This window comes from Schistocerca nitens, chromosome 4, assembly GCF_023898315.1.
Source record: "Schistocerca nitens isolate TAMUIC-IGC-003100 chromosome 4, iqSchNite1.1, whole genome shotgun sequence".
NCBI lineage: Eukaryota > Metazoa > Arthropoda > Insecta > Orthoptera > Acrididae > Schistocerca > Schistocerca nitens.
This window is the reverse complement of record NC_064617.1, coordinates 213927160-213950855: the sequence shown is the minus strand read 5'-3', so window position 1 is coordinate 213950855 and position 23696 is coordinate 213927160. Positions and strand designations below refer to the sequence as shown.

General features: G+C 45.4%; 1 protein-coding gene across 1 annotated transcript in view; it reads right to left on the bottom strand.

Annotated features, from left to right (window-relative positions):
• The window catches only part of LOC126252207 (uncharacterized), a 334717-nt gene that overhangs the window by 36730 nt on the left and 274291 nt on the right, over nt 1–23696 (bottom strand). The window contains exon 3 of the mRNA XM_049953077.1: nt 8776–8902. Coding sequence (XP_049809034.1) covers nt 8776–8902 — 127 coding nt within the window. The remainder of the gene's footprint in view (nt 1–8775; nt 8903–23696) is intronic.

Sequence of the window (23696 nt, the reverse complement as noted above, 5' to 3'; positions counted from 1 at the left end):
AAACAGTCGATCTAAGTACGTTCTGCACAAGATAACATATACGCCCTATTCCTCAGCTGTACCTTTCATTTATTTCACTTTACTAGTAAAAGGTCTGGAGTTAGGTTCGCGTCTTGTCCCAACAAGTACCCATCACACAGTTTATGCGCAGGCGCAAAGTATTGTGTCCGCCTAGGCGGGCCTCATGACGGTATTGTCAGTTCCAGTACAGCACTAGTGGCTGCCGCATCGCGGTCGTGAAGTGGGGCGGAGGCAGTTTCAGATACGTTTTTACAGTCTGACGATAATTTATGGATTTTTATTTTTAGCTTGACGATGTCCACTATGGACAAACGGTAGATACTTTTATTCCGAAGAAGTTTGGGTTATCCCGACTGAAATCTAGGTAAATCTAAGTAAACTTTGCAACTGAGGCTGTTGATTTTTAAAATTAAAATTAATGTTAAATAGTGTTCGCGTCTGGAGAGTTTCCGTGGATAGCGAAAGCGTTTAAATGTACAATGGAGGAGTAGGAGATTAGTGTTTAACGTCCCGTCGACAACGAGGTCATTAGAGACGGAGCGCAAGCTCGGGTAAGGGAAGGATGGGGAAGGAAATCGGCCGTGCCCTTTCAAAGGAACCATCCCGGTATTTGCCTGAAGCGATTTAGGGAAATCACGGAAAACCTAAATCAGGATGGCCGGAGACGGGATTGAACCGTCGTCCTCCCGAATAAATGTACAATGGACATGAGTGAACGCAAGTGATCAGACAGGACGCTTAAGTACGTACCACCTGTCAAAGTCGTATGTAGATGTATCGGGGGTCCCATATCACACCAACTGCACACGCCCCATTCCATTGCAGAGCCTCCACCAGCTTGAACAGTCCCCTGCCGACATACAGGGTCCACGGACTCATGACGTTGTCTCCATACCCGTACACGTCCATCCGCTCGATACAATTTGGAACGAGACTTGTCCGACCATGCAACATGTTTCCAGTCATCGAGAGTCCAATGCTGGTATTGACGGGCTCTGGCGAGACTTAAAGCTTCGTGTCGTGTAGTCATCAAGGGTTTACGAGTGGGCGTTTAGTTCCGAAAGCCCATATCGATGATGTTTCGTTGAATAGTTCGCAGGCTGTCACTTATTGATGGAGCACCAGTGAAATCTGCAGTAATTTATGCAAAGGTTGTACTTCTGTCACGTTGAACGATTGCCTTCGACCGTCGTTGGTCCCGTTCTTGCAGGATTTTTTCCCGGCCCAGCGTCGTCGGAGATTTGATGTTTCACCAGATTCCTGATATTCACGGTACACTCGTCAAATGGTCGTACGGGAAAATCCGCACTTCATCGCTACCTCGGAGATGCTGTGTCCCACCGCTCGTGTGCCGACTACAACACCACGCTCAGACTCATTGAAATCTTGACAATCTGCCATTGTAGCAGCAGCAACCGATCTAAAAACTGTGCCAGACACTTGTTGTTTCATATAGGAGTTGCCGACCGCAGTGCAGTATTCTACCTGTTTACATATCTCTGTATCTGAATAAGCATTTTTTTTCGCTTCAGTGTATACACTCATTTTTTTTCCACTGTTTCCAGAAAATTATGCCGATCCTTGGTGCGACGGAGGTTTGGCAATATTTTTCACACGAAATCATACTCCAAAATTCAGCCCTCAATGTTTTCTCTGCCGCTTCCTCGTACACCTCTTACCGAGCTGCAGACAGGAACCGATGTAACACCGTCACGCGCTGATTCCCAGCACACTATAAACATGGCAGCTGTATAGTGGCCCGTCATTCGTCCCCAATTCCCTCAAGGATGACCCTTCCTCTTGCTGCACATCGGAATCTCAGCAGTACTCTGCTATCTCTCTGTGGACAAAGCTGATCCATGATGGCTAGTTAATTCTATAAGGGGCAGTCAAACGAAAACCAGACAAAAAGGAAGTAAACGTAAGTAAACTGCTTCCTACTTCAAAAGTAATCGCCATAACTGTTGATACATTTATCCCACTGTGTGACGAGACGGTCAGTGCCTTCATGGAAATATGTTCGCGGATGCCTAATGAACCATCATTGTACACAAGCGTGCACCTCTTCGTCCGAAGCATAGCAAGAGATCGTGTATGTACGGAGGATGTGTAAGGGCTTCCCAGCGGCTTCTCAGTGAAATTTCTGCAGCGTAGTCAAAACAACAGGCACGCCAGCACCAGGAAAGTAATGCTGTTCTTTTTCTCTGACTGCAAGACTCCATTGCTCATTAACATTTTGGAACACGGCGCCACAATTAACGCAAAGCGGCAAGTGGACACTTTGCAAAAATTGAAGCAGGCTGTCAAGTTCAAACGTTGAGGAGTGTTGACGGACAGTATCGGTCTGTTGCGGGATAACGTCCGCTCACATGTTGCCAAGGTTGTTTCTACTAAACTGCACGCTTCCATACAGTCCGGGTCTCTTACCACGTGATTCCCATATTTTTGGAGCCCCGATGAATGACATTGGAGGTCACCGATTTGCATTGAACGAAGATGTGCCCGCTTGTATACAATCCTGGTTCCGTAGGAAACCGCAGTCATTTTTCCGTGAAGGCACTGACCGTCTTGTATCACAGTGGGATAAATCTGTCACCAGTTAAGGCGGTTTCTTTTGAACTAATGACCAGTTTACTTACTTTTTTCCATCTGTGTCATTTTCATTTGAATGCATCTTACACATTCCGTTTTAAGCGTCAGAGCTGTTGTGGTAGATTTTGTAGAACATGGACATGTAGATATGCTCATTTATACTTAATCTATGAGCCCAGATGAAGCAGTCGATAAACGAAAATACCATTTTCTGCGCTAAAAGAGAGGGGGAAAAGTGTGAAATTTCAAGGCTGAAAAGATTCTACTGGTCAATTTGAGGGTGTTTTGAGATATTTCTCAGGTGCATCTAATCGTATACCGGCTGTGGGCCACACTTTACCTAACCAGCCAGAAAATATAACTTCCAAAACACAATGTGTTCAACTTTAACTGTTGCAGTCACTATTAAAATACTGCAGGACCAAGACCCCAGGTACACACATAATAAACAGCAAATAAAAATTTAGAAAGCATGAAAGCAGTGCAATACCCATTAAGGTGATCAGAGGTGAAGTTCTATAAGCAAAGTGTTGTAACTGGCATAAACTTGAATAAGACTTTTTCGAAATGTTTTTTCCCTGTCCCTCCAAGATATATACTACTTTTTTTTCTATTTCAGAGTTTTAAGTTTTAGTTTCGTCCTAACATTATGAACAAATAAATACATGAAATTACAAGGAATTCCAGATCAGTAGCTGCTTACAGGCGTTGATATACACTTCTGGAAATTGAAATAAGAACACCGTGAATTCATTGTCCCAGGAAGGGGAAACTTTATTGACACATTCCTGGGGTCAGATACATCACATGATCACACTGACAGAACCACAGGCACATAGACACAGGCAACAGAGCATGCACAATGTCGGCACTAGTACAGTGTATATCCACCTTTCGCAGCAATGCAGGCTGCTATTCTCCCATGGAGACGATCGTAGAGATGCTGGATGTAGTCCTGTGGAACGGCATGCCATGCCATTTCCACCTGGCGCCTCAGTTGGACCAGCGTTCGTGCCGGACGTGCAGACCGCGTGAGACGACGCTTCATCCAGTCCGAAACATGCTCAATGGGGGACAGATCCGGAGATCTTGCTGGCCAGGGTAGTTGACTTACACCTTCTAGAGCACGTTGGGTGGCACGGGATACATGCGGACGTGCATTGTCCTGTTGGAACAGCAAGTTCCCTTGCCGGTCTAGGAATGGTAGAACGATGGGTTCGATGACGGTTTGGATGTACCGTGCACTATTCAGTGTCCCCTCGACGATCACCAGTGGTGTACGGCCAGTGTAAGAGATCGCTCCCCACACCATGATGCCGGGTGTTGGCCCTGTGTGCCTCGGTCGTATGCAGTCCTGATTGTGGCGCTCACCTGCACGGCGCCAAACACGCATACGACCATCATTGGCACCAAGGCAGAAGCGACTCTCATCGCTGAAGACGACACGTCTCCATTAGTCCCTCCATTCACGCCTGTTGCGACACCACTGGAGGCGGGCTGCACGATGTTGGGGCGTGAGCGGAAGACGGCCTAACGGTGTGCGGGACCGTAGCCCAGCTTCATGGAGACGGTTGCGAATGGTCCTCGCCGATACCCCAGGAGCAACAGTGTCCCTAATTTGCTGGGAAGTGGCGGTGCGGTCCCCTACGGCACTGTGTAGGATCCTACGGTCTTGGCGTGCATCCGTGCGTCGCTGCGGTCCGGTCCCAGGTCGATGGGCACGTGCACCTTCCGCCGACCACTGGCGACAACATCGATGTACTGTGGAGACCTCACGCCCCACGTGTTGAGCAATTCAGCGGTACGTCCACCCGGCCTCCCGCATGCCCACTATACGCCCTCGCTCAAAGTCCGTCAACTGCACATACGGTTCACGTCCACGCTGTCGCGGCATGCTACCAGTGTTCGATGGAGCTCCGTATGCCACGGCAAACTGGCTGACACTGACGGCGGCGGTGCACAAATGCTGCGCAGCTAGCGCCATTCGACGGCCAACACCGCGGTTCCTGGTGTGTCCGCTGTGCCGTGCGTGTGATCATTGCTTGTACAGCCCTCTCGCAGTGTCCGGTGCAAGTATGGTGGGTCTGACACATCGGTGTCAATGTGTTCTTTTTTCCATTTCCAGGAGTGTATATCAATGGAGAAAGTTGAAAATGTGTGCCCCACGGGGACTCGAGCCCCGGATCTCCTGTTTACATTGGCAATCACTCTATCCTATGGAGCCATCGAGGACACAGAGGATAGTGCGACTGCAGGGACTTATCTCTGGCACGCTCCCCGTCAGACCCACATTTCCAACTTACGTCCACACAATACAATTGTAGTGCTCCTGCCCACTATACTCTGTACCCGTGGTAGCCAATCTACCGATTCCCGTAAGAGTTTGAGCAATGTGAGTGCATCCGTATTAAAGAAGATCATTGGCTGGTAAGGTATATCTATATGAAGATGGTATCTGTTCTTTCGGACATGTTGGAAAGGGGTTGGGTTGTTTGGGGGAGAGACCAAACAGCGAGGTCATCGATCTCATCGGATTAGGGAAGGACGGGGAAGGAAGTCGGTCGTACCCTTTTAAAGGAACCATCCCAACATTTGCCTGGAGCCATTTAGGGAAATCACGGAAAACCTAAATCAGGATGGCCGGACGCGGGATTGAACAGTCGTCCTCCCGAATGCGAGTCCAGTGCCTAACCACTGCGCCACCTCGCCCGGTCATGTTCGAAAGAACAGATACCATCTTTATATATGTAAATATATGTTCAGTGTAAAAATTTTCAGGTCTTGTTTTACAGCTCGTTGGATACCCTGTATTTAATCATATGAGATCCTAACTCCTGCTCGTTGATTCAAAAAGGTGCCATCCAATTTATATTAATAACGTAAAAAGACGTACTTCGTATGCAATATTGAAATACACAGTCTCATCGAATGTATCCGAACACCTATTAGTGAAAATTAATAGGGGGTGTGTCGACTCTTCGCCTTTGGCTTGAACGCTGTTGGGGGGCGCTTCAATGAGGTGTCTGAATGTCTGTGGAGGAATGGCAGCCTATTCTTCCTCAACAGCCGAAATCAGAATAGTCATGTTGGATGCCACGTTGTGGGGCAAAGTGGACGCTCTAACCCAGCCCGAAGATGTTCCATTAAGTTCAGGCTGGGACTCTGGACTAGCCAGTCCATTTCAGAAATGTTATTGTCGACAATCCATTGCCTGACAGTTGCTGTTCTATGAAAGGGTGCATTGTTTTGCGTGTAGAAACAATCACAGCCGGCCGGAGTGTCCGAGCGGTTATAGGCACTTCAGTCTGGAACCGCGCGACCGCTACGGTCGCAGGTTCGAATCCTGCCTCGGGCATGGATATGTGTGTTGTTCTCAGGTTAGTTAGGTTTAAGTAGTTCTAAGTTCTAGGGGACTGATGACCTCAGAAGTTAAGTCCCATAATGCTCAGAGCCATTTGAGTCATTTGAATCAAACAACCACAGTCGGCGAACTGTTCCTTTACTGTACGCAGGACACAGCACTGTAAAATATGTTGATATCCTTTTTCGTATATAATTTTCTTATTTGCCGTAAGGGAATCAAACTATATCGACGAAAAACGCCCTGGCCTTATACCGTAACACCATCAACTCCATAATTCGCTGTTGGCACGACAGGTGACTGGAGCTAACGTTCTCCAGGCATTCGGCAACCACGAACCCTACCATCGGATTGCCCCAGAGTGTAGCATGATTCACCATCAAAATCACTCGCTTTCAGTCACCCACTGTCCGGTGGAGTAGCTTAGCACAGACTATAGAAATACATTACTTGCGAGGAGGTCCTCAACCATTGTAATCGATTTTTCTTAAGTCCCTGCGCATGGTACAGGGTGGCACACGAAATGTGTTACTAACTGTTGCTTTCACAATTTACGACGCACATTAGATATGGGATCTCTACAGCAGTACGAGCAGAGCTTGGAAAAACAAATGAGTTACGAAGTGACGTGTAATTCACGATACTGCCGCTAGGAGACTAGTAAGCAGCAATGCCTGACAATGGAAGACTGACGACACAGCAACGATCGGCAATTGTGTTACTTTTTCATGAAACGAAAAGCCTTGTTCTGACTCAGAGGCGTTTTCGACAGCAGTTTAACACACGATGGGTCCCTTGCAAGAAGACCATCCACAGGCTGTACGATAAATTTGTACAGGAAGGAACAGTACTGGAAGCGAAGCGACCTCGGCCTAAGCCTGCTTGCTCGCCGGGGAATATTGAAGCGGTACGAGTTTCTGTGCAGAGAAGTCCCGGGAAATCGTGTAGAAAGGCAGCAGTGCAACTGGGAATATCCAGACGCTCCGTTCAACTTATTCTTCAAAGTCACCTCCATATGGACCCATACAAGATGACCTGTGCACAGAAGCTCACTGAAGAAAACAAGCAGCAGAGACTACTGTTTGCGCAGTGGGCGGAGGATAGGGAAGAAACTCTCAACAACGTTTGGTTTTCAGACGAGGCGCATTTTCATTTAGACGGTGTGGTTAACAAACAAAATGTACGCTTTTGGGCCACTGAAAACCCACAAGTGCTTCATGAACGGCAACATTATGCTCCGAGGATTACAGCGTGGGCAGCAATTTCCAGTCAGGGACTTATTGGACCCTTTTTCTTTGAAGAAACTGTGAACAGCGAGCGTTATTTGAGCATGCTTCGCAATAGCTTCATTCCACAGCTTCTTGCTACTGCCTTGCCCTTCAACACGCAGTGGTTCATGCAAGATGGAGCAAGGCCACATACTGCAAACACTGTGTTGGAGTTTTTACACGACATGCGGATCATTTCACTCAGGTTTCCAGGTCGCTTCAATGACGGAGAAAGTTGGCCCCCCAATAGTCCAGACTTTTTTCTTTAGGGGTACCTAAAGGAAAACAATTTCCCGAAACGTCAACGTGATTTAATGGAGCTCAGAAGACTTATTCTTCAAGCTTGCAGTGAAATTATGGAAGACATGTGCCGTAGGGTAATCACTAACTTCAGTGTTAGTTTGAAGGAAGTTAGGAAACGAAATGGTGGACATATTGAGCATGTGCTGAGTTAGAACAAATCTCCATGGGCGACTCTTCATTGTAGTCAATGCGAACAAGAGGTGACCGAGACGTGTAACCAATGGTAACCCGTACCATCACGGGTGGTACGCCAGTATGAGGACGACGAATTCACGCTTCCAGTGTGCGTTCACCGCGATGTCGCCAAACACGGATGCGACCATCATGATACTGTAAACAGAACCCCGATTCATCCGAAAAAATGACGTTTCGCCATTCGTGCGCACAGGTTCGTCGTTGAGTACCCCATCGCAGGCGCTCCTTTCTGTGATGCAGCGTCAAGGATAACCGCACACACGGTCTCCGTGTTGATAGTCCATGCTGCTGCAAACGTCGTCGAACTGTTCGTGGAGATGGTTGTTGTCTTGCAAACGTCCCCATCTGTTGACTCAGGGATCGAGACGTGGCTGCACGATCCGTTACAGCCATGCGGATAAGATGCCTGTCATGTCGACTGCTAGTGATACGAGGCCGTTGGGATCCAGCACGGCGTTCCGTGTAAGCCTCCTGAACCCACCGATTCCATATTCTGCTGACAGTTATTGTATCTCGACAAACGCGAGCAGCAATGTCGCGATACGATAAACCGCAATCGCGATAGGCTACAATCCGACCCTTATCAAAGTCGGAAACGTTATGGTACGCATTTCTCCTCCTTACACGAGGCATCACAACAACGTTTCACCAGGCTACGCCGGTCAACTGCCGTTTGTGTATGAGTAATCGGTTAGAAACTTTCCTCATGTAGGTGTCGCCATCGGCGCCAACCTTGTGTGAATGCTATGAAAAGCTAATTATTTGCATATCACAGTATCTTCTTCCTGTCGGTTAAATTTCGCGTCTGTAGCACGTCATGTTCGTGGTGTAGCAGTTTTAATGGCCAGTAGTGTATTACATAAATACAAAAATATATTGACGGGTATTGGAAGAAAATACCCAAGTTTCTCGTTCTATCCTCCATCAGTACGTTGGAACTTAATAAATTTATTAGATGTTGCCCGCTCTTGGAAAAACTCCCGCGCGGGCCCAGGTACGGTGGTGTGAGTGGGGCAGTAACGTGCGCTGACTTACCGGTGAAGGTGCTGGAGAAGACATAGAGCAGCGGCGTGGCGGCGGCCTGCCACGGTGCAGCCCGCCCGTCCAGCAGCAGGTGGAGCGCCAGCACACCGTACGACGCCACCGACAGGTTCACCGTCAGCTGCGGACACAAGCACACAGCGCCCACACCGTTACATACCGGCCAGATTCAGCATCCTGATGCTGTTACCGCTCTACCGCGAAACCATCCTGGCAAGGAGGCCGATGCTCCTCCTTATTCATATCATCAGATAATCAGGCGGTATACAGCTATCGAAACGCTGTAGTTAGGGTTGCCTAAAAACGTCTGTATTCGCAGTGAGAATGATGTCAGGTGTAGGAGATATAAATATAAAAAAACTTGCATACTTTGCTTTCTTTCATTCTACACTCCTCATAAATTAAGGATAACATGGTGAAACAACGCTCTGGTGGACGGTTTGCGGGTTTAAATCATCTCGGGGTATGACCATGCGGTGCATTTGACCTGCGGTCGTCGCACGGTGGCGCTGGCAGCAGTCCACGTACGCAGAGGTGTGTTGGTGCGTGTCGGAGTAGGGTGCAGCGAGTAAGTGTGCAGACGGTTTCAGACGTGCTAAAGGTGCTTGTGTGTTGAAAATGGCTCAGAGAACATATATTGATGACGTTATGAGGGGTAGAATACTAGGGCGACTTAAGGCGGTTCAAACACAGCAGGGCGTAGCACGGGCCCTCCGTGTGCCACAAAGTGTGATATCGAGATTATGGTTCAAATGGCTCTGAGCACTATGGGACTTAACTTCTATGGTCATCAGTCCCCTAGAACTTAGAACTACTTAAACCTAACTAACCTATGAACATCACACACATCCATGCCCGAGGCAGGATTCGAACCTGCGACCGTAGCAGTCGCGCGGTTCCGGACTGAGCGCCTAGAACCGCTCAGCCACCGCGGCCGGCTTCGAGATTATGGCAACGATTCCAGCAGACAGGAAACGTGTCCAGGCGCTACAGTACGGGACGTCCACAGTGTACAACACCACAAGAAGACCCATATTTCACCATCAGTGGCGCAGACGGCCACGGAGTGCTACAGGTAGCCTTGCTCGGGACCTTACCGCAGCCACTGGAACAGTTGTCTCCAGCCACACAGTTTATAGACGACTGAACAGACGCGGTTTATTCGCATAGAGATCTCCAAGGTGCATTCCACTGACCCCTGGTCACAGGAGAGCCCGTAAAGCCTGGTGTCAAGAACACAGTACATGGTCATTGGAACAGTGGTCCCAGGTGATGTTCACGGACGAGTCCAGGTATAGTCTGAACAGTGATTCTCGCCGGGTTTTCATCTGGCGTGAACCAGGAACCAGATACCAACCCCTTAATGTCCTTCAAAGGTACCTGTATGGAGGTCGTGGTTTGATGATGTGGGGTGGAATTGTGATTGGTACACGTACACCCCAGCATGTCTTTGACGGAGTAAGTGTAACAGGTCAGGTATATCTGGACGTCATTTGGCACCAGTATATCCGCCTTTTCAGGGGTGCTGCGGGTCCCATCTCCCTCCTGATGGATGATAACGCTCGGCCCCACCGAGCTGACATCGTGGAGGAGTTCCTTGAAACAGAAGATATCAGGCGAATGGAGTGGCTTGCCCGTACTCCAGACCTAAACCCCATCGAGGGGAGGCTATACCCCAGCAACTGCTCGACCACCTGATCCAGAGTATGCCAACCCGTCGTGCGGCCTGTGTACGTGTGCATGGTGGCCATATCCCATATTGATGTCGGGGTACATGCGTTTTGGCGTTTTGTAGCACATGTGTTTCGGGACGGTTTTCTCAACTTATCACCAACACCGTGGACTTACAGATCTGTGTCGTATGTGTTCCCTATGTGCTTATGCTATTAGAGCCAGTTTTGTGTAGTGCCACGTTGTGTGGCATCACTTTCCGCAATTATCCTTGATTTATGAGCATGAGTGTATTATGTCATGTGGGATCATATTCTGGGGTAGCTCGTCAAACCGAGCAAAAGTTTTTAGCGTGCAAAAGCGTGTAATAAGAATAATTTGTGGTGCAAATTCAAGAACATCACGTACAAACCCCTTCAAGGAACTTTGTATTCTAACCACTGCTTCTCAGTATATTTATACCTTACTGAAATTTGTTGTAAGTAATATATCTCTATTTCCAACCAATAGTTCAATACATAGTATCAATACTAGAAATAAGAACAATCCACATAAAGACCTAAAATCACTTACTTTGGTCTAAACAGGGGTCCAATATCCAGGAACAAACATTTTCAATAAATTGTCAGAAACAGTTAAACACTTGGTTTCAGATAAAGCACGGTTTAAGCAGAGTTTGAAACACTTCTTGATACGCAACTCCTTTTACTTTACAGACGAATATCTTAACAGAGACTGTTAGGCCAGCTTAAGTAAAAATGTCTGTTAGATTTCAGTTTTAACAGCACTTTGTCACAACACTCAAGATTAGGTATTTTGTGTACGATAAATTTATTAATAGTGCATAACAATGTTTCATTCTGACTCCGTAAATATTAGCTGTTCCAGTTTACTGTATTGTATTCACCTAGTTTGACAAACTCCTGACAAATGTTCAAATGTTTCGTGTTTTTTATGTTATAGTTTCTGACATATTGCACACCCACGAGAATCATCTCATTTTTGGGTCTATCGAACGTAAACTGAATCTAATCTACTCTAATCCTAGGTGTCCAGCTTTAGCCAGACGTGTCCGCCTTTTTTCCGCCCGTGTGCAGTCAGAGACAGGATATTCGGAAATGCCTGTCACAAACTTCTAAGACTTATAGAGGGGAATGAGTACATAATATTTTGAATAGGTAGCCAAGTCCGGAAACCCATCGTTTCCGTGTTACAGCCGTTTGAAAACGTGTTTGCTAGGTAGTTTTGCAATAGGATAGTCATGGTGTAAGTGTGTGTGTGGGGGGGGGGGGATAGGGGGGGGGGCTTACGTCGGATCGGCTGATATCATTTCACGTCTATCCTACCTCTCTGAACCGGCCGCTGTGGCCGAGCAGTTCTAGGCGCTTCAGTATGGAACCTCGCGACCGCTACGGTCGCAGGTTCGAATCCTGCCTCGGGCATGGATATGTATGATGTCCATAGGTTACTTAGGTTTAAGTAGATCTAAGTACTAGAGGACTGATGACCTCAGATGTTAAGTCCCATAGTGCTCAGAGCCATTTGAACCATCTACCTCTCTGATCGGGTTCCATCCTCATTCAAGTGTCAGAAGCAGTCTGAAAAGCTTGTAAATGTGATGCAGGGTAGGTTCTGCTGAGAAATAATTGTTAAGAAAGAAATTCGATAGGTTGCGGCGATTGCGAGTTAATTAGCACTGTAGTTATCCAATCACGCCGTTACGCGCTCAAATTTAAGCGGCTCGCCATTAACGGTAACACAAAACTTGTTCTTCGTTTGGTTTCCTAAGCTGAGAAAGAGGCCGATAAAAAAATTGGACATGGGACGGTAGTAAGGATCGAACGCGATCCAAAGGCTGAGCAGTCACGTGCGCTATCATCTACACTACGAGAACAAGTGGCATTAATTGTTAAGTGGCGGGCCGATTGAATTTGCGCGAGAAATTGCCTGACTGGCTAACTGCAATGATAATTAACTCTGAAACGAGGTAACTTATCGAATTCTTTTCTTAACAATTATTTCTCAGCACACCTACCCTGCAACACCCTTACAAGCTTTTCACACTGCTTCTGGTTCAAATGCCCGAGGGAGGATTCGAACCTGCGACCGTAGCGGTCGCGCGGTTCCACACTGTAGCGCCTAGAACCGCTCGGCCACCCCGGCCGGCATACTGCTTCTGGCGACCCTGTGTAAATATACTAACTAATACTATTCTTATGCATTTGTCTTACGTTTTTCTTCCTAGGCCAGAGAAGCCTAACATACAGTGTCACACCAATGCTACACGCAGAGCGAGAGAGGCAAAGTAGAATGTGCCGATCACCTCGCTCGCACGCCGCCTCTGCTCGTGTTGAAACACGCAAGTGTCAATGAGAGCAACTTAGGAAAAATACGGTAGTTAAGGAGCCTGAGCATTTACTCGCTTTCATAACAACCAAATTGTAAGGCTCTTGACTGCTTTTTTTTAGTTTATGCTCATTATGATTGAGAGCTCAAAAACTGACTGTAATTGACTAATAATAAACCACTGAAAATGTCCGTCTAATTCTGTTTTTATTTACAATAGGCATTCCGGTATTTAGGACAAAATGTCTGGCTACGTATAACGCAGAGTCCGGTTTTTCTCTTTTTGGACCTGGCAACCCTAACTATAGTGGAACGGAGCAAATAAATAATGGGATAGTCAGTTTAATGTCAGGTGCTGCGGGAACGTTGGAAATCGGCGTGAGGGCTGATGCCTGTATAAAGCGACCCATCAGACTTTTCGAAGGCTTGGAGCGACCTCCGTAGAAGATTTGAAGGTACGTGGCACTGCGAACTCTGCCTATGGGATGGGGCTAGGCCTGTCACCGTGCTAGTAGCAACGGTACATCCTGCCTTGTGCACCCAAAATATTGTAGTCCTCCAGAAAACGAAGGCAGCGGATTACAGCCCTACATTTAAACTGTTTTCGTCCTGTTTACTATAAAGAAGATTTAATGTATTCAAGGCTTGTCGGAAAAGGTCTGTCGCCCACTAAATCATCTGGGATATTAATTACTTTTCAAAAGTCTCAGTTACTATAAAATGATATTGAAAGCTAAAGCGATTCGGAGGAAGGAAACGGTCCCTGATTGGTTGGCACAAACACTCCTTGTGAGAGCCAGTGCGGAAACGAAACCGCTCGATGACAACACTTGTTCCTAAATGTAAATGTCATGTGACTAGGGCCTCCCGTCGGGTAGACCGTTCGCCGGGTGCAACTCTTTCAATTTGACGCCACTTCGGCGACTTTGGGCGCTCGTGATTGGCAGACACGGAGGACTTCTTCACCTACGCTCGTGAACTGGTAAACAGATTTAAATATTGTGGTGCGTAATATTAGTGAGATGTATACCAGTTACCTTGCTACTCTGGCGTAGGTTTGCCATATCCGGGATCAGTTCTTGGCCTAGCCGTTTTAGTGTAAATACCACGGACAGTCAAATGGAAACAAGAAAGATGGAAAAGAAGGAAGTCAACTGTTTATTATTTCAAAAGTAATCGCGGTAACTACCAATACAATTATCTCACTGTGAGGCAAGACAGGCATTGCCTTCATGGAAAGATGTTTGTGGTTGCCTGTTGTAAGTAGGCTGTTTAGGTTTTTATGTTGGTAACGCCACGAAGTGCTCTGTGTGAAAATCGCTGACTGCGCTGTGTGTAGTCTGTGGCTGGTTGGACTCATTGTTGGAATCTTCGCTAGTGTAGCGTTGGGCAGTTGGATGTGAGCCGCCAGCAGTGGTGGATGAGGGGAGAGAGATGCCAGAGTCTTGAGAGGTTACTATGAGAGGACGATCTGGACGTGTGTCCATCAGAATAAGGAAATTTGTAAGACTGAATGTCATGAACTGGTATATATATTATGACTTTTGAACACTACTAAGGTAAATACATTGTTTGTTCTCTATCAAAATCTTTCATTTGCGAACTATGCCTATCAGTAGTTAGTGCCTTCAGTAGTTAGAATCTTTTACTTAGCTCCCAGTACTGGCGCTCGCTGATTGCAGTAGTTCGAGTCACGAAGATTTTTGTGAGGTATGTGATTCATGAAAGGTATAATGTTAGTCAGGGCCATTCTTTTGTAGGGATTATTGAAAGTCAGATTGCGTTGCGTTAAAAATATTGTGTGTCAATTTAGTGATGATCAGAATAAGTGAAGAGATAACTCTCTGAGTACGTTGAGTTTTGCTCAGCTGTTTGTAAATCAAATAACGTAAGGGGTTTACCAGCACAGTCATTCTTAATTTTCAAAGGGGACGTTTCACTGTAGAACGATGATTGTACCCACGCGTGTACCTCCTATTCTGAAGCAAATCTACGACCCCTAATATCCTTCGTAAGTGTTCCAAAAATATGTAAATTGCATGGGGAAAGATCACGACTGTATATCAGATGTTTAAGGGCGTCCAAAAAGAAACTTCTGCAGCCTAGTCGAAACAACTTTGCAACAGAATGATGGCGCTGAACATTTTTGGTCATTTGAACTTGATGGCGCGCGTACTGGTACGTGGACACTTTGCAAAAATTGAAGCGCGGTATCAAGTTCTCTTGCAGTATAACGCCTCCACACGTGTTGCCAAGGTTGTTTCGACTACGCTGCGTAAGTTTCGCTGGAAATCCTCTACAAAATAGCAATCTCTCCCCATTCGATTACCATATTTTTGAAGCCGTGAAGATAGACATTTTCGGCCGTACATTTTCTTCGGACGGTGTTGCAAGCCAGGGTACAATTATAGTTTCGTAGGCAACCGCTAAATTTTTCTATCTTGTCATCTTGTTTCATAGTGGGATAAATGTTTTACAGTTATGGCTATTACTTCCGAAATAATAAAGAGATTACATACTTCACATCTCTTTCGTTTCACTTGATTGCTCCTTACAATTACAGCAACACTGAACTTATACAGTACTTCAAGCAAATCGACGCTGCGTTGTGAATGGGGCATAGGTATCGTAATGAAACCCACCCTTTTCGTACATTCGGGTTGTGACCCGGTGGCCACCGTGCCGTTTTAATTAGTTCCTGCTGATGCGATTGCACATGTCGTAAGCAGCGTACTGGATGCATCCGTTGTGTATCGCGGCACAAAGGTGGAAGTATACGTTGGGAACAGTTGTGCTTATGCACTGCAAAGGAGATCTCTGTGCACTGGATTCCACAGGTCATGGGTGCAGGCCATTAGCACAATACAGCAACAGCGTTTCAAGTTATTAATGTCACACACAACCCATACCATCGCAACGTACGTAGATAGTAATGTCATGGTTTTGTGTATATTACACAATAGTAACAAAAGCTAATCGTGCAGTACGAATTTGAAACCTGCGTGCATAACAGGGAACATGAACATTATTCCCCTGTTTTCAGTGGCCGTGAAACAATTATTAAAAAGGTTAATATACTGTAGAGCACAATACAGAGGAGCAGGGTACCGTCATACCCTCCAGAATAGCAAAAATTATTAACATCACACTTCGTGCGAACCTTCCGAGGATATTTCTCATGTCTAAGGGACCAATACTAAGTAGTAATAACAGGGAATATTGAAGGTATACAATGGAAGGCAGTACATATGGCCACATATTTATATGGACCATGACAAAGAGTCATGGAGATGTTGGAAACCCTGAACTGGTAGAGGTTTCAGGATAGACACCAGCTACCCTGTGAAAGCGCACTTATGAAGTTTAAAGAATCAGTATTATGCTAGGAAAATAGCAATATACACGGTGCGAAAAATACAATAGGTCCAGAAAATCTTTAATGTTATTTAAAGTGGGCACCCGAACTTACGTCATCTTGCGCAGGTGATGATAATTTTAGATGGGTTGCCTATTTTACGGTGCATGAAATATTTTCTGGACTATTTGTATTTTGCCCACCCTGTACTACAATCCCTTATATATCGCCACAATAGAGACCATAAAGGCAAGCAGAAAATAATTACCACGCTCATTCAGGCATACAGGCATTTTAGCAGTCATTCTTCCTATGACGCTACTGGAGAGGGAAGTATCCCTAATATGTGATACAATGGAAAGTGCCCTCTGCCATCCAGTTCACTGCGGTTTTCAGATTATTTGTGTAGATAAAGAACTGCCACATCAATGAACTGTGTTATAAAGTAGTTATATTAGTAAAAAAAATACTGTCATGTACTTGCCAAAGTTCACAAAAATGTTTTACACATGTCTACGAACATAAGAGGGCTTATTGTAAGATGCAAAGGAATGAAAGAGAAAGCTTTGTTGTATAACCAGAATAACATTACAGTGAAATGAAAATGCACAACGACCAAAAGAATGGCAGTTGTTTGCATGTTTATGTTTTTGCATATATGTGAAACGAGAATGTGCTGAAAGACAATATTCTATACCGTGTTGCTCGAGTCCCTTCATTGTAACAGGCTATAATCCTCCTTGACGAGCTGCCCACAGAGGAGTCAACAAATGAAATGTGCGTGTGGCGTATTTTGACCGGGAGTCCACTTTCAAGGAGTTCAGCTGCCGATTCGCGTGTAGTTTTTAATGAAATTGTGATGGGCAAAACGCAACACCCAGTCCCTGAGCGAAGTAAACCTCCGATCCAGCCGGGAATCGAACCCGACCTTCTCGCCTGGCCGTCAGCCACGCTGACCACGCAGCTACGGATGAGGACAAGAAAGTCAACAAGTTGCTGCTTAAGCTTGTCCACCCTGTTCAAACTGCCCAGTGTGTAAAGTGAGTCCCAGCGCCGCATATCTCAACTGGACCCAGACGTTCCCTATCAAGTTCACGTCATTCCGTTTGGTTGTTTCCTGCCTATTGGGGGCAGATGTCCATGAGCCGGGTGCCGTGCACTCACATAACATCGTGAAATATGAACCCTTCACGACTTGATAATAAGTTGGTAAATACTGACCTAGTATTACATAACCATGAAATTACCACAGATAATGATGAGATGTGTCCAGTGTCCACACATGATACTAGCCTAAGAAAATACACCCAGTTGTGTGTTATTGTTGTTTAGGAGTCCTCCAGAACATACGGAACACAGCCATAGACAAGAGCGACGTGCTGCCTAGTACCCAGGTGCAACTGAGTTAAGAGGCGACGTTCGTGAAATTGACCGAAAATGTCATTTTCCAGTTTATTTTTTTATTTATTAGTAGAAGTCATGGGCAGTAACTTCCCAAACGATGATGAAGTTGCATCCGAAGTACCTGAAAACAATTAAATATGTCTCGCGACCTTCCTGCACGCCCAATTTTGAAGCAACAACGATTTAATGGATTACTTTCAAACAACGCATTATGTATACCCTTGGGTTTTATAGATCATCTGTGACTCTATTTTGTGTATTGGGAACAATAACTAAACGTCCGCTTTGTTTATGGCGAAACAATTCCTGTTATGCCGCATTTTCATCTGATACAGTTGTCAGAATTGCAACCTATGATGCAGTTTTTGTATTTAATGATGGGAACGTAGGGAGAATTAAGGTATTAGAGAGAAGGGGCTTTAGGGCAGGAAATTCCATTCAAAATGTCCTAAGAAAAATCGATTTACAGCGCCTCTCTACAGCTGAAAACTCACTTGAAGACCTGCTAAAGGAAAGAAGGCAGAAAACGACAAACCAGAACAGAACTCTTGAAGGGAAAGAGGACTCTAGGTCCAAATCTGGGGCCTTCTGAAGAGGTGACATAAGAAAAAAATGTTACGTTGAACCAAAAATGGCATTTTCTGTTAAATTATGCTTTTTTTTAAATTTTAGTAACCTTTTTCTCAGAATCCATAAAGGTTAGAATTATGGAATTTCATTCACTTATTCCTACAGACCCAGCAATTGTCGTCTCGAGAGTAAATTTTAAAATTCTGAGTGTAAGCTTACATATAGGGCAAAAATTTTGGAATTCTGCATGACTTTTATATTATCCTAAGAGAATTATAATTAAATAATTATAAGCTTACTGTATGCAAAAATATTGAACAGAGAAAATTTTGTCGAAATCTGTTTAAAAGTATCTGAAAAAAAGGTACATATATTATTTCTTGAAAATAATTTTTTTAAATTCTACAAAAAAATATTTAAATACATATAAGCGAAGGAAGTTAACAATAAATGCGTTAATTTCATGTAAAGCATGTTACAAAATTTCGTTGCTGTATTTTCAGAATTGTGGATTTGGTGCATCTTTTAAACAGTGTGTCTTTTTCATAAACGTCTGCCCTTGAGGCTAGCCCCCGACAGGCGTATTTTATAATCCCACCTTACGTCACACAAGTAGTTTCCAAGAGAATATCCATCCCCGAAACGCGGTGTGATTGTACTTATCATTCACGGGATTCAGGACTAGGCCAGAGTTACAGACAGATCAGTGTAAATGAACAGTGAACTGTTGTCACCCACCACCTTTATAGTGCAGTTAATTATTTGTAAGGTTTTTATAAATAAATTATCGCAAATTGTTGTTAGTCTGTGTTGCTATCATTGCGTCATAGACGTCGCCTAACGCTGTTTGGCCCTGTGACGAATAGGTGTAGTTGCTGCATGCAAGGAGCGACTGATTTCTGTGGTGGGGATACTCTTCCTGCCACATATTTGTGTGTAACACCAAAAGCACTTGGTAAATACAACAGGAGACTACAAGGGGTAAGCTCACTTGCCTAACTACGAAGGATTTTCTTCCTCTGCACGCAATGACACCTTCCTAGACGTTTATGAGAGTTGTGAGTGTAGGTGACACCCATGGATGAAACAAAGCTCTCCTGAGCCTGCTCCCTGTTGAAGAGGTAGGACAGTTACGTTTGAGACTTGCGTTTGTAATTGACTGGCTTTATGATACGACGATCATCAGATGTCACCATATCTTGTACGTGTCAGTGGTGATAACACGACGTCTTTAACCTAGTCGAGATTCAAGGTGTTCCTTTGCGTATCTTCTTCGTGCACCACGGTCCTGGAGGGTGGGGTGCTTTGTGCTGTTGTCCGTGATGAACTACTAGAGGTCAAAATGATAGTGTGTACTGTGTGGGTGAGCACGGCCCTCTCATTTTCCTCCGAAACATAGGGCGCTGTTCTTTTGCATTCTCTACGATGTACGTATGAACCGTAATTTTTAGGTAACGAGAATAAACTGGTGGTGTTGACCGCGAGCGACCAATACGAGACAGATCTTGAAAGTTTTTTGAGTTCCTTTTGGGTGAGCAGACTTGTATGAGACCTTGACTTGTCATGGAGAAGGAGAAGTTACATTGCATTTTTGTGGCGACGGACACGCTGAAGCCCTTTCTTCATTTGAGTGAGGGTAGCAGTGAAACGTGGGACTTAGAGAAATTGGACGGGTCCTATTCAGTTACCGTTGGTTGCACAGAAAACACATACACTTTATTTTTAAAAAACAAAAGTCTCAACAATCATTTTTAAAAGATTTTACTACACTGGCGGCTGAAAGCCTTAATAGAAAAATTGCAAGTTATTGTCGGCTGAAGGCCACAAGCAATGTTACACACAATTAAGGGCTGAGGGCCTGATTAAGAAAGGATTCAAAATTATTGGGGGCTGAAGGCCAGGAGCAATTTTCAGAATACTCAACGGCTGAGGGCCTGAATTACAAATAAGGAAGGCAGTTGCATGTTAAAATACTAAAACCTTTTTAAAACAATCTTAACGAACTGTACCAAGCTATAGTGACAGCTGCAGGCCTTATTAAGAGAAAATTCGAAATAATTTGTCGGCCGAAGGCCAAAAGCAGTGTTACAAACAATTAACAGCTGAAGGACGGAATTACAGGTGGGGAAAGCAATAACATGTTAAAACATTAGGGTAAATTTTAAACAATTATGACAACTTGCCCAAATAAGACGGAGTGATCCACAGACAGTTCTCCCTGAATCGACCTGAGGAAGGTGACTACAGCTGTGTAAGCGGTGAGACAGGCAGCCAAGAGTTGTACTCACGTAACAGGATGGTAACTCACACTAGGGGTAGCTTAAGCGCCGACCGACCGGCTAACCAGTCCGGCTAACGTCCGATCACCGGTACAATGATGGAATATTTTTAGGCAAGGGCGAAGAGACGGACAGCACCATGTTTTCAGGAACACACCCAAGGCCGAAGGAAACACTAGAACCAAGGTAGACCTCCCAAAACGTTATGCACAGTACAATTCAAGAGGCTGTCGAACTACACGCCATGTCGGACAGCATCAACACGACGAGGAAAGGTACACTGCCGGAAAAGTACTCTAACCTCCAGGGAAGGTAACTGGGGCATTAGCTACCACAAGGTAGAAAATACCGCCGGTTGCACTTCACTAATAAGGATAATACTAAATCCAAAATAACATCAAGGAGTAGAAGGCGGCTAATAGCTTCTGCCAACCTGACAGACTCCACTTCTACATCTACATCTACATCTATACTCCGCGAGCCACCTTACGGTGTGTGGCGGAGGGTACTTATTGTACCACTATCTGATCCCCCCTTCCCTGTTCCATTCACGAATTGTGCGTGGGAAGAACGACTGCTTGTAAGTCTCCGTATTTGCTCTAATTTCTCGGATCTTTTCGTTGTGATCATTACGCGAGATATATGTGGGCGGTAGTAATATGTTGCCCATCTCTTCCCGGAATGTGCTCTCTCGTAATTTCGATAATAAACCTCTCCGTATTGCGTAACGCCTTTCTTGAAGTGTCCGCCACTGGAGCTTGTTCAGCATCTCCGTAACGCTCTCGCGCTGACTAAATGTCCCCATGACGAATCGCGCTGCTTTTCGCTGGATCATGTCTATCTCTTCTATTAATCCAACCTGGTAAGGGTCCCATACTGATGAGCAATACTCAAGAATCGGACGAACAAGCGTTTTGTAAGCTACTTCTTTCGTCGATGAGTCACATTTTCTTAGAATTCTTCCTATGAATCTCAACCTGGCGCCTGCTTTTCCCACTATTTGTTTTATGTGATCATTCCACTTCAGATCGCTCCGGATAGTAACTCCTAAGTATTTTACGGTCGTTACCGCTTCCAATGATTTACCACCTATGGCATAATCGTACTGGAATGGATTTCTGCCCCTATGTATGCGCATTATATTACATTTATCTACGTTTAGGGAAAGCTGCCAGCTGTCGCACCATTCATTAATCCTCTGCAGGTCTTCCTGGAGTACGTACGAGTCTTCTGATGTTGCTACTTTCTTGTAGACAACCGTGTCATCTGCAAATAGCCTCACGGAGCTACCGATGTTGTCAACTAAGTCATTTATGTATATTGTAAACAATAAAGGTCCTATCACGCTTCCTTGCGGTACTCCCGAAATTACATCTGCAGATTTTGAACCGTTAAGAATGACATGTTGTGTTCTTTCTTCTAGGAAATCCTGAATCCAATCACAAACCTGGTCCGATATTCCGTAAGCTCGTATTTTTTTCACTAAACGTAAGTGCGGAACCGTATCAAATGCCTTCCTGAAGTCCAGGAATACGGCATCAATCTGCTCGCCAGTGTCTACGGCACTGTGAATTTCTTGGACAAATAGGGCGAGCTGAGTTTCACATGATCTCTGTTTGCGGAATCCATGTTGGTTATGATGAAGGAGATTTGTATTATCTAAGAACGTCATAATACGAGAACATAAAACATGTTCCATTATTGTACAACAGATTGACGTAAGCGAAATAGGCCTATAATTATTCGCATCTTGCAACTTGTTGCAGTTGGTCTCACCGACCCTGGGAGCAGCAACACACAAACAACAGCGAGATATCAAACAGTGGAGGTTTCAGTACTGGACACGGTTCACTCAACTTCAGACATCCTGGGTTCGGTCGTCAGCTACAGCCCCTCGGTATGGCAGTGCCCGCACGCCGCCAGCGGTCCCGGCTTGTCCACGTGCTGCGGACCTCCTCGCTGCTCCATCCAAAGCCAAACTGCCTGACACACACAGAATACTAGCCGTGGCACCAAAGATAGTACCACAGTACTAGCTGTCGATAACCGCTGTTGCTGCCACTCGCAGACAAACAAAACTAGCAACTCAGTGGCACCAGTAACACAAGAAGGAATCGAAACGCCACTACCGCAATTACACGACGTGAAGATATGAACGGCAAGAGCAAGAGCCGCACACGGCTCAAGCACAATATAGTTCAGAGTTGATCGTTGCACCATGACGGAGACAATCAAATAGAATAACCCCTTCACAGTCCCAGAAGACCGTCGACATGTCTTTACCGGCTGAGGTTTTCAGCTTTTTCTTGGAAGAGATGTGGTGTTGCGCCACTCAATGGATTGCCGTTTTGTTTCATCGCCTGTGGCAATATTCGACAAAAAATTGTCACGATCAGTGTCGTAAATCACAAGTAATTCCCCACAGATGATTCTCCGTTGCTATTTATGTTCTTCTTTTAATTGTGTCAGCACTATCGGCAGAGACGTCCAGTTGTGGTTCAAAAATAGTTCAAATGGCTCTGAGCACTATGGGACTTAACATCTGAGGTCATCAGTCCCCTAGAACTTAGAACTACTTAAACCTAACTAACCTAAGGACATCACACACATCCATGCCCAAGGCAGGATTCGGACCTGAGACAGTAGCAGTCTCGCGGTTCCAGAGTGAAGCGACTAGAACCGCTCGGCCACCCCTGCCGGCCATCCAGTTGTGCAGCGAGGTATCAGTAATCTGCCGATCACCTCAAATGGATGTGTCCGCACATTCCAATGCTATAGGAGCTACAGCTTGCACACGGGAGATCGGACAGGTCGTAATGATGGCAGGAGCCTCGCCGAACGACTCATCGTGCTTTTGTTCACTTCCAGGTCTCTGTACACATTCTGCAATCTCCTCTCAATATCTACGATGCTCTGGCTTTCCAACAATAGAAACTTAGTGATAGCTCTCTGTTTGGGATGCACTTTCGCTGCAGTCGCCATTTTGAAGACTACGCATAGTGCTGTCACCTATCGGAACTTCATAAAACTATAGAGGCTGACAAACGTGTTGCGTTGCTTATTGAACGCCCCTTCTTCGTACCAAGATATCTTGACAGACACTGTCCATGAAGTACGACAATTCTGTGAGTGTGCAAAGTAACTGTATCGTAAGGGAAATGGAATATGCCGCAGAGGATAAGGGACAAACCTGCAACAAGCGGAGCAAAGACACAGATGCTGTCTTCACATGTTAGCCCCAGAGAAACTTGTCGCAAACAGCTTCCACTTATCTCACGTTCCAGTTCGAC